General features: G+C 45.1%; 1 protein-coding gene across 1 annotated transcript in view; it reads left to right on the forward strand.

The window, feature by feature from the left end:
- Positions 1 to 19,504, forward strand: part of vwa5b1 (von Willebrand factor A domain containing 5B1) — a gene marked incomplete at both ends in the record, with an annotated part of 31,890 nt that extends 12,386 nt beyond the window's left edge. Inside the window, 12 exons of the mRNA XM_083656654.1 lie at positions 3,248 to 3,362; positions 4,774 to 4,959; positions 6,832 to 7,018; positions 7,991 to 8,178; positions 10,313 to 10,553; positions 11,450 to 11,746; positions 12,198 to 12,335; positions 13,710 to 13,841; positions 14,738 to 14,809; positions 15,410 to 15,479; positions 17,849 to 17,972; positions 18,827 to 19,504. Coding sequence (XP_083512780.1) covers positions 3,248 to 3,362; positions 4,774 to 4,959; positions 6,832 to 7,018; positions 7,991 to 8,178; positions 10,313 to 10,553; positions 11,450 to 11,746; positions 12,198 to 12,335; positions 13,710 to 13,841; positions 14,738 to 14,809; positions 15,410 to 15,479; positions 17,849 to 17,972; positions 18,827 to 19,504 — 2,428 coding nt within the window. The remainder of the gene's footprint in view (positions 1 to 3,247; positions 3,363 to 4,773; positions 4,960 to 6,831; positions 7,019 to 7,990; positions 8,179 to 10,312; positions 10,554 to 11,449; positions 11,747 to 12,197; positions 12,336 to 13,709; positions 13,842 to 14,737; positions 14,810 to 15,409; positions 15,480 to 17,848; positions 17,973 to 18,826) is intronic.
- Between the last annotated feature and the right edge of the window lie 297 nt (positions 19,505 to 19,801).

The following is a 19,801-nucleotide window of genomic DNA, read 5'->3' on the forward strand; positions in this document are numbered from 1 at the left end:
ACTGAGTGCCGCAGGGATGACATATTTTTGTAGGCTTTATCCTACCGCCGCCATTTGGTTCTTCAGTGGAAAAGTCTATAGAGACTCACTGCATGAAATAGGCCATGCCCATCACGGGGGAAAGCTCTCCATTCACTTCCAAACACCAGCGACATTTTCCTTGAATTAAACATAGTTAAGAGCTGTTGTGTGGTGGGCTGCGCAGACAACAAATGTAAAAGGAAATCGCGAATGAAAGTTTTTTTGTACTCCCGAGCAAAACAAGGAAGCCATTGAGAATTGGCGAGAAGAAAAATGTGGATCTAGCTGTCAAGGAAGTAAGTTGGAGTGTTCATCTTCCATATATATGATCTTTGTATGCAACACCCGATCATGCACGTGACATAGCAGAACGGCAGGATTGGGGGGGGAGTTTTTGTTTTCCCCCGTTTTGGGCGTGATTTCTGAATGATGACGCGCTCCGCAGGGTCTCTATGGGGTTTTAGAATGGCGTTTTCACTTAAATGCATAAAATAAGGTATGTGATTAACAAAAGTTTATGGGAACGCAAATTTGGGTTCAGCATGATACTCTTCACAAAAATAACCTTTATGCCCTTTGAAGCGTTTTCTTTTTTTTTTTAAACGCATTTACGTTCCAAAATGTCATAAAAGTTATTTACGTTTGTGAAGATTATCATGCGGCACCCAAATTCCCATTCCCATAAACTTTTGTTAACCGCAGACCTTATTTTATGCATTGAAGCGAAAACCCCCATGTTAAATCCCATAGACTTTTCCTCTCAAGAACCCGGAAGTATAGTTCCGGACTCATTCCTGCGGCTCCTGTGCTCTGGTGATTGGGGGGTGGCGGGTGTGTGGGAGATCATTAACGTGGTGACAAATTGACAATTGTGCCTTTTTGACACTTTGGCAACCTTTGTCACTCACCGTGGGCTCCAGATCCATTTACCAAATGAACCATTCGAGTGTGAACCATATCTGCAGGGCAACGCCATACATACTGTACCCCAGATTGATATGGATGGCTGCCTGAGGTAGCTGGATTGAACATAACGTTATCAGACGCCACCGGAGCAGCGGCGGCAACACTGCCACAGAAGATTGGATGTTGTGCCGTATTAAATGAAAGCAAAAATGGCGTCTCAATAATAAATGTACGGTACCCTTTTTTGTTTATATTTATTATGCAAAAGGCACAGCTCGTTGATAACATGCAATCAAATCGGAGAGATTGTCAGCGGCTTAAATGCAAGCCGTGGTTATTGCGCTATAATCCTCTCAAAATGAAACCTGGGGAGACGCACCTTTATATAGACAGAGCTGTCTCAGTGTAGTACCGTATAATGCGAGTACAAACAGTCTGTCAGAGGGTGCAACAGCTTATGTTGACAGCTATTCGATACAGCGTACAAAACCAAAACTACTACAACATGTACAGCCACACAATAAGGAAGAGAGAGCGCTCCCTGCAGGACGGTAACAACACCCGCTGTCAGCTGAGAGAGAACGCCCGGCGGCACAATAGGTGGGCGGTGTACAGGGAAAGCATTTCATTTTGCCGTTCGCGTCTTTAATCTCACACTGTGAATAAATACCTCTCCCGACCAGAGTCATGCTGGAAGTCATCTTTAATCTCACACTGTGTGAATAGAGAGAGGCAAAGGGAACGCCACTTCCTGCTTCAGCACTGTACCAGAGATTTTCTTCCGCCATTTATTTTCCCATAGACATAGACATAAAATGCTTATAAAAAGAGTTTTACTTCGTCAAACCAAACGGTTCAGATGTATTTAGAATCGGGAGAGACCATAGAACATTTCACTCGGACCAAAACAAAAAACAACAACATTGACTTCTTTTTTTTCTATAAACCCGCATTTTTAAATGTTATGCGGTCTCTCCTGTTTCTAAATACAGTATATCTGTACCGTTTGGTTTGAACCAGTAAAACTCTTTTTATAAGCATTTTACGAAATGTCTATGGGAAAATAAATGGCGGATGAAAATCTCCGGTACAGTGCTGAAGCAGGAAGTGACAAAGTTCCACTTTGGCTCTCTATACCTCTCCCGAGTCATCCTGGAATAAATCATTTCATTTTGCCACTTGCATCTTTTAATCTCACACTGTGAATACTTCTCCCGAGCCGTCCTGGAAATAATTGACTTTTTGTCTTCCCCCTTTTAATGGATGAGCGCCGCCAGATGATTGCATTTAGTAACACAGAGCAATTCATCCACACATCCTGGCTCGTTATCACGCCATGCTGACAAATCAGCACAACCAGTCAGAGGCCAGAGCAGGATGACAGCGCCTCTCTCACTTCCAAAAATCCACGTCAGAGTCCCGGCCATGCAAAAGGTCACGTCTCCTTTTGAATCTACACTCTTTGCCCCCATCAAATATGCAAAGGAGCCATATCTGATATCTGGTGGCATGCGATCGCTATCTGATCTGTTTGTGATGAATGAAATTGACAGACCTATACGGCTTTACCCATGATGTGAAAACACCGCATCAGCAAACCTCCCAGGAGAACCTCGAGAAGCTGCAGGCATGCTGTAACTTTTCAGAATGAAAGATCATTTCCTGCTTGGCTCTGTCTGGGTTTTCCGCGGCTGTATAGAGAGGCAAAGTGAACGTCACTTCCTGCTTCAGCAGCACTGGACCAGAGATGTTCTTCCACAATTTATTTTCCCATAGACATTTCGTAAAATGCTTATAAAAATAGTTTTACTTCGTCAACCCAAACGGTTCAGATATATTTAGAATCGGGAGAGTCCATAGAACATTTCACTCGGACCAAAACTTTAAAAAGAAAACATTGAAAAAACATTTTCTTTAAATCCGCATTTTCTTACGTTTTGGTCCGAGTGAAATGTTATGCGATCTCTCCTGTTTCTAAATATATCTGTACCGTTTGGTTTGAACAAGTACAACTATTTTTATAAGCATTTTTACGAAATGTCTATGGGAAAATAAATGGCGGATGAAAATCTCTGGTACAGTGCTGAAGCAGGAAGTGACAAAGTTCCACTTTGGCCTCTCTATTTGACAAATGAGATGATTTATGGAGCGTTGTTGTTATGGCTTTTTGTAACATATCGTGATGCATCACAGCGTCTCTTAGCTCTGTGGGAAAAGCACACGTCACTGCTGGGAGAGATGATGCCTCTCATTAGGCTCCCATGTCTGGAGATCTGTGTCCACGGAGCTGCGAGTGTTTTTGCTGTGTTTGTTTGTGCAGATGTTACACCTTCGGCATCGGCCAGAGCGCGTGCAGGAGGCTGGTGCAGGGCCTGGCGACCGTCTCCAAAGGAACGGCGGAGTTCCTCGCCGAGGGAGAGAGGCTGCAACCCAAGGTACTCATTTCAAATGTTCAAACAAACTGGCAATCACTCACCGGTGTTTAAGAGTTTAGGTGCACGGCACACAGGGGCGTTTCTACGGGTGGGCCTGGGTAGGCACAGGCCCGCCCACCCACTTCTTGCCCTGGCCCACCCAAAAAAAATAAAAAAAATAAAGTATTGTTTGTTTTCTAGAGGCAAACTTGCTCCTGCCTTGCTAGCTAATGGTTTTGTAGCTTAAAAACGCAGGGCTCATCATCTCCAGAGTCTAATGCATGACGACTTCATGACATCTAGGAATTTTGCACGCTTCGCGCGCAAAATTTCGTCATGCAATTGCCCCACCAATTTTATCCAGGCCCATGCACCCATAATTGAATTTCTGCCTACGCCCCTGACGGCACAGGAGAACAGTTTAAGGAGAGGAGAGCCAGCACACAGAATGTCCTTTATTTGTGTTTATTCCAGTTTCACCAGGTACACAGACATAAACGTTTCAGCCTAACGGCCTTCTTCAGCGTGTTGCTGTGTCAGGCGGAAATGACGCTTAAATACAATGAAATGAGACCGGAAGTCCATTCAATAAACGAAATGTCATAATTCAGTTACAGTATATAAAGAATGTAAGAACCAAGCAATGCACAAGTTCCAATGTCAAAGAAAACAAAAATGTCTACATACAACAATGGGTGACCACAAAAATGCATTCATATTGCATGTATTTACAATACTAGTTTGGTCAGCCCCACTGTGTGGGAGAGCAGAACCAGGCCTAGGTCGAAGCCCTGCTGTGTTCAAAGTGACAGGTAGGGGGGAGTAAGCCAGGCCTGGAATACAGATTGATACAAAACAAAATACAAAACAATTTTTTAAAAGAATTATGCTTAGATAATTGGACATGTTTCCACTGTAATGGCCTAGAAAGAGGTCCTGCTGTGTTGTAAGTAACAGACAGGAGAGATTAAGCTAGGGCTGGAATGCATCATACTAAGTACATTTAAAGTAGAAAATAGACAATAAAAATATATTCATAGAAAATTGCACAGTCAAAGAAAGCAGCCTAATAACAGCTCCTCACTGAGTCCTTTCGGATGCTCTGTCTGAAGAGTGTGAATCCAAAAAGCCTCCCTTTGTAGCAAGGCCCTATCTCTATCCCCACCCCTACTCATTTCAAATGACATATCCCTTCTCTGCGACAGACAGCCCATTGCAGGTCACTAGGGGGCCGTTTTGAAGCGGTTGTAAAGTGTTTGAGAGTCTGCCACCGTTACCAATTATTAAATCATTCTGTCAACGAAAAGAGTCCCCTCGACGGCAATACGCTCACTTTATGTATGAGTCGAGTCGGGGTGTATTTCATATCTGAAATGAAGAAACCCAATTTATTCTGTTTCGAGTTTCAGGTTTACTTACTTTTACTCCGCAGATGATGAAGTCCCTGAAGAGGACCTTGTCTCCGGTACTCAGTGACATCGCCATCGAGTGGCTCTTCCCAGAGACCAAGGAGGTGCTGCTTTCGCCTGTGGGCAGCACCTTCCTGTTTCCTGGGGACCGTCTGATTGGCTACAGCGTGGTCTGTGACACCACCCGCTACCACTCCAACCCCAAATCTGTGAGTGTCTGTCAATGATCATTTTCACTGCTTCCCATTTCGAAAAGAGAAATCTTAGTCATCGTATTATGTATTAGGGGTGTCACAATATATCGTCCCACGAAATTTCGCGATAGTAAAACGTCACGATATGTATCGTTGAGATGAAATCTCATATCGTGAATTTTTTTTTTTTTTTTTTTTTTTTTTTTTCAAAAATAGACAAAGAAACGTCTTTGTTTGTTGAAGTTCAATGTGTGGAAAGTAGATCAGTTGAACAAGTCTCTGAAGAGACACATGAGAAGTTATACAGGAGAGAAACCATTCAATTGAGTTTCTGGCAAAACTGTTTACTTGACAGGAAAAACTGAAGATGCATAAAAAATAGACTAAGAAATGTCTTGTTGTTTGAGTTTGAAGAAAAACTGAAGATGCATAATGAGAATTTATACTGCTGAGAAACCTTTTAGTTCAAAGTAAATCTAAGTGACGGTGTAACTCATTCTATTTCAAGATAAGCCTTATCTCCAATCTCATGTTTTTTCTAGTTGTTATTGTAATAACAATTTCCCACAACAGCATATTTTGTATTTGTGCATTTCAAATAAAATACTACTTTTCCAGTCATATATTGTCATTATTCAAGTTTAAAAAAATATTGTTAAAATCGTATCGTATCGTATCGTTATCGTGAACCCAGTATCGTGATACGTATCGTATCGTGAACTGAGTGTATCGTGACACCCCTATTATGTATATATCTAATTTTCTTCTATGTTCAGTTTGCTAAAGAAAAACAACATTAACTAGAAGTGCACTCGGAGAGCGCAGACCTCCGCCAAGGCCAACACTCCAGTCTGCTATGTTTTACCGATTTTGTGAGTCGGATCGGATCTCTAACCCTGACCCACCCACATCCCCCTAGCCACTCCCCAAACCCCGACTCTCTACGACCTTCCTATCATTAGCTACGGCCCCTATTCACTAGCCCCGCCCACCTTCCTGACCACACCTCCTCCAACCACCCACATCCCCCTAGCCACTCCCCCCTACCCACCCCTTGAATGCCGACTCTCTACTACGACCTTCCTATCCCTTGCTACGGCCCCTTTTCACTAGCCCCGCCCCCTTCTTTGACCCGAATCCGATCGGATCTGCGCAAACATTTATTGGGTTTTTCCTTGGGCCATGCTACACCCTTCCACTAGGGGTGGCGGGAAAAATCGATACAGCATAGTATCGCGATATTTTGTGTGGCAATATATATCGTATCGCACGAATGCCAAGTATTGTGATATTTTATTATAGAAATTGTCAGGTGCATGCAACATTTATGACATTTAATGACAGTGTTGGTCAGTCTGTCTGCTTGACAATCCCATTTTGCTGCAATTAAAATGATTGAAGTGAGATGAACAGACTGGAAACTTTATCTGATTAGATAAAACAGATGTTGACAAAGTTTTTTTCCTTTGGGGACATAATTTGCAGTTGAAAAAAGGTAATAAATCACAATATATTGAAATATCGCAATACTCAAATTTATCGCAATACTAGCATATCGCAATATCGCAATACTATCGTATCGTGACTTAAGTATCGTGATAATATCGTATTGTGGGGCATCTGGTTATTTCCCCCCCTACCTTCCACCAAGTGCCATGAAAATCGGCCCAGTAGGTTTTCCGTAATCCTGCTAACAGACAAACGGCACCGAAAACATCACCTACCTGGCGGAGGTAAAGAACTCTTTGTTCCCTCTGAACAGTGAGTCATACTGACATGAATAGGCCTTGAGGCCCAGTCAATGTGAGTTAGCGCTCTATCAGGCCTTGTGAATAGAAGCACAGTGAAGCACTTGACCGCGACGTGTCACCGACTCCAATTCAACAGGATAAGAGGAGGCGATACAGCATGATGCGCTCCAACGAGTCGGCCAGCTCGGTGTTCTACCACTCTCAAGAAGAGGGCTTTGACGCTCAGGGGTCCCAGAGGGAAACACAGTCTGGACCTCTGTACGACTGCTACCAGGACTCCCTGTCAGAGTGCAGCCCCCTCAGCGCAGAGCACCACATCACGGGTAAGAGGCCGTACGTTTCATAAAAGACGGGGTTCTTCATTCCCACCGTTGTATTTGGCAGTTTTGTTGTTATGTGTGTCACTGTCTTGATGTGATTTTGGATTTTGGTGTTATCTTTGGTGATAAGCGGCCGTTGCTCAGGTGTTTTTGCAACCGCACTTCCCAGAGATAAGCTGCCAATCAAGCAGTGTCCAGTACCGTGGCAATGTTTTCTTTGGCTCTTCTGTTGATGTAGTTTGAGTTTCTGTAGGGGCCGTCTGTTGTCTGTTCAGCCATAGAGACACTGCGGAGCGCGTCATCATTCAGAAACCACACCCAAAACGGGGGGAAACAAAAACTCCCCCCCAATCCTGGCGTTCTCCTATGTCACGTGTTGCACACAAAGATCATATATACAGAAGATGAAAACTTCAACTTACTTCATTGACAGCTAGATCCACATTTTTTTTCTTCTTGCCAATTCTCAATGGCTTCCTTGTTTTGCTCGGGAGTACAAAAAAACTTTAATTAGCGATTTTCATTTACATTTTGTTGTCTGCGTAGCCCACCACACAACAGCTTTTAGCTATGTTTAATTCAAGGGAAAATTACGCTGGTGTATGGTAGTGAATGGAGAGCTTTCCCCCATGATGGGTGTGGCCTATTTCATGCAGTGTCTCACCCAGTTCTTCTATTTCAACCAAAACAAACTGCTGTGCTGCTGCTGGAAGTGTCAAATACACCACAGGATTTGACATGGGAAAGATCTACCAGACACCAGTGTAGAACAGCAAATTTAAACGTTTTCGTGAACTGGCTATAGGTTGAATCACTATTGGCCGATAGAGAGGAGCAAAATGTATATGTATTTATTCATATGAAAATGTCTCTGATTGTTACTTTAAAAATGACACAGGCATTGGAACATCTGCAGTCTATATCAGGGTGTGTTTGTGCTCAGAATGTGTTCATGTCTTTGAACAAAACTTCAAGGGACGTCACCGAGGAGGCGCGCATACAGCACCAACCAGATAGTGGACTACAACCCGGCGAAGAAGGTGTACACCCCCAGTGACCCCAGCTCCGTGGTGGGGAAGAACCCTCTGAGGAGAGCTAAAGTTCAGGAGCTGATTAACCAGACGAGCCCTGAGCACGGGACGCACTGGAAAAACGACTACCAGGTGCGGCCCGACCCGGACATGGAAACACTAAAAGCCAGGGTGTTCTGGTCGACAGGAATTCCAAAATGTTCATTACATTTTACATCAACAGTGGTTATTTCTGTTTTTGTCCCAGTGACACAAAGCCTATTTAGTTGCAGTACACAGATTTGAAGCTGAAGCTGACTTTTCTTGCAAGAAATTTAAACCAGAGTTGCTCTTAGTTTGACATTACAAATATACACATCTAGATACAAGCACATAATAAGCCACAATGTCTTATAGTTATATAAACAAGGACATTTCATTTTATATCCTGTTGCAATTTTTTCATTTTGTCCTTTTATAGGAAAGCAATATTTATGTTGAAACTGTGGTGACAAATGAGGAATAATGATTGGGTGGAGAAACAGACCTCTGACCCTGGTCTGGGCTGGAGGGTAATAAAGAATGCAAAAGACTAATGTGCCAAAATTGATGAATGATAATTAAGTTGGAATGTTGCTTAGGGAGCGTCTCAGTATAATCAAACAAAACTCACTCAGTCTATGGAGAAATTACATTGTATCTATTGCATATTAATCTGAGCACTGTAATCATAAGAATCCAAATATGGAATATTATGACTATAATCTCTATCTTAATTAATATGCTCAACAACAATATGTCAATCACTGAATATATATAATCATTAAAAAATGCTTCTGTTGCTGTGAATGCTGCAGATAGTGAATTATTTTTGAATGATTCTATGGAGGCTATAGTATTGCACAAAACCACATCTTATCCATCTGACCTACCGTAAATTCCGGACTATAAGCCGCGGCTTTTTTCCCGTTTTTTGGCCTTTTTTGCCCCCTGCGGCTTATATAACGGTGCGTCTTATCTATGGATTTTTCCAGCAAACGGCCACTCGGGAACCTCCAAAATCTATGGATGTTGGTATGAGGCAGAACGAGAGCAAGACAGACATTATGAGAGCGAGACCCTGATTGGATGATGTTGCAAAAAATGTGCCTCGCGACCTGATTGGAGCACTGTGCCACTACTCTCTCTCAGCCACTACGGTAAAACACCCTCCCTCCTCCCTCGCTCCGGGGGGAAAAAGGCAGCGATTGAGCCAGAAAGACAGTCTGAATGAAATTTAATGTAACATTCCCAATTCTATGTATTACATTCTAAAAAACTAACAGCAACATTTTGGAAGGCTAAGCCACACAACTAGCTCGTTGTAATCTAACATCATGCTTCAAAAGATGGAGAACTGGCTGTGTTACGACGATGGCGGCGATTGAGCCTGAAAGCCATGTCTGAGACAGTAGCGAGACAGGAACAACAACAGCAGCAGCAGCAAAGGATCATGCACAAACCCGAGACGAAAGGGACTGTCCGTCAGGGCGCGGACGACTGTGTCAGCAACTCCCTCCCGACTACCAGGAGAAAATTACAAACTTCGGCGAATTCACACAAAGAAAGATCAAGGAATATTCCATCGGACCGGAGCAGATCATAAATATGGATGAAGTGCCTTTGACGTTCGACCTGCCTCTCACTAGGACTGTTAACAAGAAAGGTGAATCGTCCATCACGTTGAGAACCACAGGTCACGAGAGAACGAATTTCACTTGTGTTCTTGGCTGCACAGCAGCTCCCGCCGATGGTGATTTTTAAGCATCTCACAATGTGTGATTTTGTCTGGGGATTAGTGACCTGACTTTTGTTTTGTTGAAATGTTAATAAATGGGAGCTTCCCCAAACAGCCATCTCTTTCCCGACAATCCCCTCTGTGCACGAAGCCTTACATATGGTAATTAAACATCAAAACACCCGCGGCTTATAGACCGGTGCGGCTTATATAAGAAAAAAATAGTCACCTTTGAAGGTGCGGCTTATAGACCGGTGCGCCTTATAGTCCGGAATTTACGGTATATAGATCTGGAGATCTGCAAATCACTTTTAAATTGAACTTAGACATGAGACCTTGAGTGATTGTGGTAAAATCACAAGAATTCCAATCAGTAGATCATGATGAAGTCATAGTAACTTAGATTAGAAAATATAAAAATATCGTTTTACGCATGTTGTCACGAGCCGATGCCAATCATCTTCCACCAGGGTATTTTGATGAAATATTTTTTTTCTCTGTTGTCCTCAGCCGCAGCTGGCGAGCCTGTGCGCCGCATCCTCCAGGGGGCGTCCTGCCAGCTGCCACAGGCCCTTCCCTCAGCAGGAGGGGCTTCTGCAGCAGGAGGCCGACTCCGAACCTCAGGCCAACCCTCCGCAGCCTGCCCCTCCGCAGCCTGCCCCTCTGCAGCCTGCCGCTTGCAGCAGCGCCGGGGAAGACGGATCCAGATCGTCCACCGACAGCCCGTCTGTCGGCAGCCTCGGAGATACGGGTTAGAGACCACAGCAAGGAGCTGCAGTATTTCACTCACCGCCGCCATGTTTGTCGGAAGAAGTTCAGAGGATGAGATCAGATTATGTTAAAAACAGCATCAAAAAGTTGAATATGTCCAACTGATCATTTTAAAAGTAAGATTAGAATGCAGAATGTTAAAATACTACTTTCATAATGAAGACATCGTGGTACAGCATCATGAGTGTGCCATGTGAGTCCACAGCGCATTACTTTACTACATTATTAAATTGACTGCACTTGCTCCATAAGGCATGAAAGGACTGACATGTGCATGAGTCATAGACACATTATGGCTCCTCTAACATAATGAAACGTTACATCCAAGCAATTATAGACATATAGAAACATAGAATCATGGTCGGAGTCAAATTACAAACCCTTGAATTCGGACCAAATTACAGCAGATTTTTTTATTAATTTTTTTAGCCCGTTCTGTGTCAACATCATCTTTAAAGGATTCAGTCAGTTCTTTTCGATAAATCTCAGTTGAGAAGGGCTGCATGTGCTCTCAGTGTGCGAGAGAGGCGACGTGTAGGGAAGGCAGGAAATGTTGTTCTATATTTAGAATATTAGCCAGGAAATGAATAAAACCCAAGAGCTCGCTTATTAGGAAACAGTTATTTGTGAGGCCATTAGTGCAGGTTGAGCACAGAGAGCGTCGGGCTAATAGCCAGTGATGAATTCAAATGAACAGAGCACAGTTCATGCCATGAATCCAGTCACAAATGATTAGTGTCAAGTAACAAGTACAAGTGGAATGTGAATCTAAGTGGAGTCACAAGTTCCGGTCACAAATCTAAGCCTTGGACTCAATTTGTACGGTAATCTAAAAATAATAATCACATCCAGGTCCTGGCTCCTGTCATATTTCAGAGGGCTACGGCCACCAGTTATGCGAGGCGGAGACCCCCCAGGAGAGCAGCCACGTGTCAGAGCTGGGCACCGCCCCCCGAGGCAGAGGCGACTGCAAGGCCGTGGTGTCGGGGCTGCTGTGCGGGAAGCCGGTGAAGTGGGAGGTAGTCTTCGACATCGAGCCCTACCTGAACGGCCGCGAGCGCGAGGAGAAGGTCCATGAGGAGCTGTGGAACGAGACCTTCCACCACCTGGCCGGACGCTCCATCATACAGGACTTTGAGCACATGGCGGAGAAGGAGTGCGAGATTGAGCACGGTGCGCTATTGGTGTATTCCAGTGGTCACAGGAAAAAAACAATATTCATATGAATCTGGGGGATATTGAGCACATATTGGGGGTGGGCTGTGGCTCAGGAGGTAGAGCGCGTCGTCCACCAACCAGAAGGTCGGTGGTTCGATCCCCGGCTCCTCCAGTCCACATGTCGAAGTGTCCTTGGGCAAGACACTGAACTCCAAATTGCTCCCGATGGCTGTGCCAGCACCCTGCGTGCCAGCTTGCCGCCTTCGGTGTGTGAATGGGTGAATGTAGGCACATTGTTAAGCGCTTTGGCTAAAAGCGCTATATAAATGCAGTCCATCCATATTGAGGATTTGAGGGCTACATGTATGCAATGACCGCTTTTCTTAAAATGAAAATGGCTCTATCATACCACTTATGCCTTATTTGTGTTCAAAATGAGATAATACATTGTGTTTCTATTTCACAGGCTCTGGCAGGAGGTACCAACTCTATGCTATTCACACCAGCAAGGCCTGCAATATACTCAGCAAATATACAGCATTTGTTCCCATTGATCTGGACACCAATGAGTATTTGCAGACATCTATTGAATACATAAACTCTGGTAAGTCATATGGATTTAATGTATGGAAGTTAAGATGACTCATATAGAAACTGTTCTTTGAATAGGGACAATAACGTCGACCTCAGTGCTTTCATCAGAAGCAAACTTGACAGTAGCCAGGGAAGGAAGCCTCTAATCTGCATTGTCGTGTCTTTGAGAGACGTCATCTGGAACCTTACAATGAATTAAGAGTCTGACTTTGTGGACACATTTACATTCAAATGAGTCAGAGCTTCCTCCACGCTGAAAGAACACTACTGTATGTGAATCAGTGGGCAAGCCCACCCCCTTCCCTCTGAGGATGTGGAAGTGAATTGAAAAGCTGTAGTTCCTCGAATGGCCACTAGGCGTCGGGGGCAGTAGGCATTCCCCCCATGTTGAAATGGCCGGCTTTGTAACATGATTAAACATCTTTCCAGTTAGGGGCGAAACACGGTTTTGGTCTATATAGCTAATTTCACCTTTTCATAACAACTGTAGGGGGGTAGATTTTTATATAATTTTATATAGTAAAATAGATGATAGAAAAGGGGGTGATTGACACATCCCCTGTCCAGTGATCACGCAGCTTGCCGATCATGGACCAATAGCAGGCGGAGCTGCGGCTCTGGGAAACTCCCATCTCACGTGAGGTGCGGAAGGACTCAACCCATTCACTCCCACACTGCTGACGAAAAATCAAGATGGTGACACCCACCGTTTGAACTCCGCCAGGAAAACGAAACGTAATGGGATTATAGATACGTCCATATTATTTATGTCTATGATGTGAACACATCCTTGTCAAGGTTACATCACAGTAAAACACCTGTGAAGCGGAGTGATACATACCCAGTGATACGTCCCAGTGCTGTTATACTGTATATCAGCACTCGTGGAAATGCCTCTTGTCAAATCAAATTGCTCAACCGGAACTGTTGTATAATATAGCCTATAGCTTTGGGAGAGACTTACCAAATATCATATTATGTAAAAAGTAGGGATGCACGATATATCGCAATCATATCGGTATCGGCCGATGTTAGTCATTTTTTTACATATCGGCATCGGTCCGATGTTGCAATGTTAATATCGGTTATCATTATCAGCCAAAATTCACATTGAGATGAAATAATGCAGTATATGATTTATGGGCTTTTACAAATGTTTTGGAAATAAAGAAATGCATTACTTTTTTCAAATTCAGTGTTTACATGCCTTTTTCACTATGTACACAATGTTATTATCATAGGAATGTGTTTTTATACAGATCATATCGACATCTGTAAATATCGGTTATCGGCCATAACAGCAATGTTAATATCGGTTATCGGCATCGGCCAAAATGTTCATATTATCGGTGCATCCCTAGTAAAAAGCTATTGGGTTTTTCAGGTGAAGGTCTGAAGAGGGGCTCCCACTCCAGCTCTCGTTCAGGCAGCAGGAAGAACAGGGTGTACTCCGTGGGCCTGGGCCGCTCCCAGTCCGGCTGCGTGGCAGAGGAGGCTGAAGACGCCCTGGCCAACAGTAAGACCCAGGCTGTCCCCTGTCTGTCCACATGGGGACCTGTGTGACAGCAATGGCTGCTATTTTGCATTTTCTATTAGATCCTGGACCAGAGTCGCTGTCGTTACCGTGGTAACACTTAACTCGGCAGCAGAAGGAGAAGAGATTTTTGTTTTTGAGAGAGAGCAAGTGAAGTGAGTCAAGAGGGAGTAGCTATCATTCAGGGGGTCAAGTTGATGTGAAGTACTTCTCGGAAAGATGAGTTCTCTGATTATAATTCATGTTTATATGTGTTATTATTATTATTACCTCCACTAAGCCTAAGTGCTTTTTCATTTTTCAATATGTCCTGAAAGAGCTGCAGCAGAACATGTAAACACTTGTTGGATGCCTGGATCAACGGGCTACATAGACGTGTGATGCTGTGATATGCTTTTAACCTGCCCGTAACCCTCCTGCAACCTTTTTGCTTGAGTGGTTGGAGTGGGCACGTCTGTAAAGGGGAGACTCGTGGGGACTCATAGAATCCATTCTCATTCAGATATCTTGAGGTGAGAGAGGTCAGGGGTCCCCTTTGAAATTGACCATGCTGGTTTTTCAAAATTCATTATTTAGCCCCCTTCCTTCCTGACAAGGTAGCATGGCATCGTTGGTCCCAATGGATGCTGTAGGTCTTACAGTTTCATAGCCTATAAGTATCTTCACTCTAGATTTAAGAATGAGCCCGCCAGAGCTCGAGTTATATCGGCCGCAGACGCCAGTAGAAAATCAGGGACATTTTCGGGGACAGCTCCGGCCGGGGACAGGTCACCAAAAACGGGGACTGTCCCCGAAAATCGGGGGACATCTGGTCACCTTAACCATACTTGACACTTGTCAAGTTAGATGATTAGAACTCTTTTGACTCAACGTGTTAGGTGGCGAGGATGGACTCTCCCCATGCAGCACCCCCTCTTCCGCTGGTTGGGAGAGATGCAGCTTTGCAGAGGGTAAGTTCAACGTGCCAGGTAGTCCATGTTCAACGCGCCAGGTAGTCCGTGAATGTGATGATGTCTCTCATCAGTTTGTCAAACAACATCCAACGGTCTTCGAACCAGGTGCCGGACCACAAAAGATGACAGTAGGAAAGGAACGATGATGGTGTTCTGTAGCTCCCATTTAGTTCATTTTTAGTTCATTTAATTACCCAGTGTAACGTTTCGAGCTAACGCTCTTAGCTCGGAGCGTTAGCTCGAAATGTTACATTGGGTAATAAATGGCAGCTACAGTGTGCGGACTGGGCTCATCATTCCTTTCCTACCCTCATCAGTTTGTCGCCATCAAGACCCTTTAGACAAACTGTCAGGTAGTCTCTTGTCATTTTCTACAGAATGTCATTTTATTGTTCTAAAATGCAAAACATATTATTATTGACGTTTCAGTCCCCTTTGGGTGAGAGAAGCCAACACATTTTTAGAGTCCTCAGATCTTTTCTGCAAACATGGACCACACACACACACACACACACACACACACACTTAGGCATTGTTTCTCACTCTCTGATTCTGTGTCTCTCTCTCTTTCTGTCTCTGTCTCTGTCTCTGTCTCAGCCTCCCAGAGGAGTCCATCTGTGGCCTCTGACCAATCACATAAATCGGTGGAGAGCCTCTTTTCTGCCAGGTGGGGTGCTGTTCAGTAGGGAGTCATGCTGAATGGTTTGGCACGTACTGTAAAATGTATACTGCATCTACTGAGCACACACAGGCACTTCAATGAAATCAGTGCTTCATAATATGGAAATGCTGATTCTGTTGAACTCTTCTCTATCCATCAATTTTTTATCAAGTTTATTCATATTTCTCCACAATTGTACTTGGCCAATACCCCTTGCTGTCCCGGTCGATTCACTGCCGATCTGGGGAGAGCCGTAGACTAGCACATGCTTCCTCCGATACGTGTGCAGTCGCCAGCCGCTTCTTTTCACTTGACCGCAAGGAGTTTCACTGGCAGGACGTAGCGCTATCCCCCCCAGTTCCTCTCCCACCCGAACAGGCACTCCGACCGACCAGAGGAGGCACTAGTGCCGCGACCAGGACTCATACCCCACTGGCTGCCCACCCACAGACACGGCCAATTGTGTCTGTACGAACGTCTGACCAAGCCGGAAGTACTGCCGGGAATTGAATCCCGGTCTCCGCGGTGGTAGGAGTGCTTTCCCTCTACACTGCCCAGATGCCCTTCTCTATCCATTCCTGTTGCCTGATTTTGATTTTTTTTTGTCGGTGTCATGTGTCAGGGTCTATAGAGAGCCAAAGTGAACGTCACTTCCTGCTTCAGCACTGTACCAGAGATTTTCTTCCGCAATTTATTTTCCCATAGACATTTCGTAAAATATTTTTCTTTAAACCCGCATTTTTTTTAACACGTTGAGTGCCAAGGACGAGATATCTCGTCTTACATAATCCAACCGTTGAGTGCCAAAGACGAGATATCTCGTCTTACATAAAAAAAAAAAAAATTTGACGGTGGGACATCAATCAACCCCTTTTACGTCTTCTATATCAATATTGGAGGAAGAGAATGTGTATAATCTATTTTACCGACCACTAAGTGGCGACAGTTCTCTCCAGACAGAGAGAAAGCCAGTCCGCGGGAGAAAGCCATTCTAATTTTCAAGGAAATAGCTGGGCGAAAACTCTTTCGATTTCACACACACACACACACACACACACACACACACACACACACACACACGCGCACGCGCGCGCGCGCGCACACACACACACACACTCGAGTACCTTTGCGCATAAATAAGACCAGAATCGCAAAAGCTCTCAGCCGACACCTCAAGAAACGAACGAGCCCGTTTCCAGACTCGCCCGAGAGCCGCCAGCAGCAGCAGCCCAGAGGAGCAGCAGCAGCAGCAGCAGCAGCAGAGCAGGAGTAGGCTGCCTCAAGATTGGAAGAAGGGGATCGCGAAGGAATTTCTCTCCCGTGTCTAACCCCCCCCCCCTCGCCTCTCCTCTCCTCTTCCCCGCTCCTGCGATTCCCTTCTATTTTTTTGGGATCTGTGAGGCAACAGAAACTCGCCTGTGACAAAACACTGCAAAGCCACACCTACGGAGGGAGGAGTTTGGAGACACACACACACACAAAACAGTATACAGACTTGCCCAAGGGCACCCATAATCACAGGCACGTGGTTCTAAAAATCCATTTATCTCAAAACTCTCTGAAAATCTCTGAAACCATGCTGTACTCAACGGCTAATATCTACATAACTACTAAATCTACAAACTAACTCTTTTAGACAGAGAAAGCACACATTCTATTAGTTCTTTTTAGATGATTGGTGTTCACGAAGTCTTAACAGAAAAGAATCCTCGGCTCTTGTAAAATGAGCCAGAATCCTCCAAAAAAAACCTGGCACAACTTACCTACAGCATTGAAAAAACGGCTGGCACTCAATGTGTTAACGTTTTGGTCCGAGTGAAATGTTATGCGGTCTCTCCTGTTCCTAAATATATCTGTACCGTTTGGTTTGAACAAGTAAAACTATTTTCATAAGCATTTTACGAAATGTCTATGGGAAAATAAATGGCGGATGAAAATCTCTGGTACAGTGCTGAAGCAAGTGACGTCCCACTTTGCCTCTCTATTCCACAGTGTCAGATGAATGGCCTGTTCTTCTCCTTTCAATAGGAAAAAATACCTTGTTTAAAACTTGCCCTTGATGCAAAGAATTTCTATTATCTGACAATCTGCAAATGGACCCGACTAATCAAAGGAAATGATTACAATTCTTGCCGGAGACTGCTGTGTTCGTTTTGTCTCTCTCTCTCTCTCTCTCCATTTGATGAATCCACAAAAGGAAAGGAATGTAATAGACCAGATAGAAGCAGTACTGTACATAAAAGCTAAGTGAGGTGTGTGTTACATCACACCTGTGTTACATCACACCTGTGTTACATCACACCTGTGTTACATCACACCTGTGTTACATCACACCTGTGTTACATCACAGCTGTCTCTCCCTGTCTTCCTGCCAGACTGGCCCTCAGCAGGACTCGGCTCCTGACTCGGGCTGCCAAAGGATTCATGTGTCGATCACACAGCAAGTCGGCTGATTCGACCGGAGAAAGTGACAACGAGAACAAAGACTACATTCCTCTGGTGGGTATCAGATCCATCCAGAACCTCACAGGTCCAATTTCAGGTCAAACAAGATTTCCGTATTTGATTATGAAGGACTTGGGCGTGCTAACGGTATATCAACTTACATTGGAAAACATCGTGGAAGTCTCAAAACACACCAACCATCTTAAAGGAAAAAATGCCTCCACACGAGCCGTTTTGACTTCTGTGACGTTGTGACATCACAACGTCACTCATTCAATTTGCCCGCAACTGAAAATGGAGGACAAACCTTGTTGTCTGTACTAGCATAGCTGTGTAGAATGGAAACATCAAATGCACCAAAGAAGGATCTATCCTAGATCATCTTACCAGAGGTCCTGCCCCCTTCAAAACAGTGCATAGTTAATGAGGAGAGAGACAGAGCCAATAGAAAGGTCCCACAGGGGCTGTCTAACCCCCCCCCCCCCCCCCCCCCAACAGAATGAATAACCCTGTTTAAGACCCATGGGACATCTTTTAAACAGCTGAAATAGCATGAAGTGGTACCTTTACGTGGATATTCTGTCAATCTGCATGGTAATTAGTTTGGTACTTTGGTATCATGGTACTTTTTTTAGGTCTTCAAAGTAATGTACACATTTTTGGGGTAAATGTCTTACACTGAACACCTTAAGAAAATGCCTTGAAGTGGGCTTGTGACTGGAATGATTGCTGCTGTGAATCCATCAGGGAAAATGTGTCACTTTTAACCCATTGATACCTGATGCAGCATTTGCGTGTATATCCCTCATTTGTGTGTGTATCCCTTTAAGACTTCTTATCTTAAAGGGATACACACACAAATGCTGCATCAGGTATCAATGGGTTAAAAAGTGTTTCCTTTTCCACAGGTGTCGTTGCAGTTGGCCAGCGGGGCGTTCCCCCTGGACGCGGCTCTGTGCGACGCCATTCACGTGCCCATGGACAAGCTGAAGTGGACCTCCCCGTTCACCAGCCACCGGGCCAGCCTGGGCCACCTGTCGCACTCGGGCAGCCGGCGCGCCGACAGCAGCAGCGACGACGGACGAAAGTCGCCGTCTGAACCGGCGGAGCTGGTGGTGGTCAGCAGCCACAGCCCTTCTCCGCTGACCAGGAGTCCGCGGACCGACACCGGCCCTCCGGGTTTGGTCGGCCCGTTGTTCGGCTCCTCCTCCTCCGCCGCTGAGCCCCCTCTCTCCCCCCACTCCCAGATAGACAGCGGGCGGGGCTCTGAGTCGGACAGCCTGGACATGCCCCCGGCTACAGCCGCCTCCCCCGGCGGCGCCGTGCTGAGGCGGATGGACCCGGAGAGCATGGTGTGGGCCACGGCCGTGGCTCTGGCCTGGCTGGAGCACACCTCGGCCAGCTACTTCATCGAGTGGGAACTGGTGGCCGCCAAGGCCAGCATGTGGCTGAGCGCCCAGAGCATCCCCGAAGGCCGGGATTTAGCCTCCATCAAGGCTGCTGCCAACCAGCTCTTCATCATCCTCCGACACTGGGATGAGAACCTGCACCTCTACATGCTCTGTTACAACCCCAACACTGTCTGACTGAAGACACGGAGCTTTGAAAGTACTCAGTCAATCCCACATGATACTATGCTAACTGAGGCTGTACTATTCTTTGTTCTACAGTTATGCCTTCTGGAGTCTGATTCTGTTGTTGCAGTTGTGAGCGTTGTGTAATTGGTCGTTTCGTCTGTTTGTGTGACTCTCCTCCGAACATATCACAGGCTCTTCAGAGGCACCATGGGCAAGCTATTACCTCGCCGGTGCCATATACTGTTAGCTGGGTCTCTGCTATGTAGCATCGGATCTGATCAGAGTTATGCTATGTAGCATCGGATC

This window comes from Poromitra crassiceps, assembly GCF_964638095.1.
Source record: "Poromitra crassiceps genome assembly, chromosome: 20".
Taxonomy (NCBI): domain Eukaryota; kingdom Metazoa; phylum Chordata; class Actinopteri; order Beryciformes; family Melamphaidae; genus Poromitra; species Poromitra crassiceps.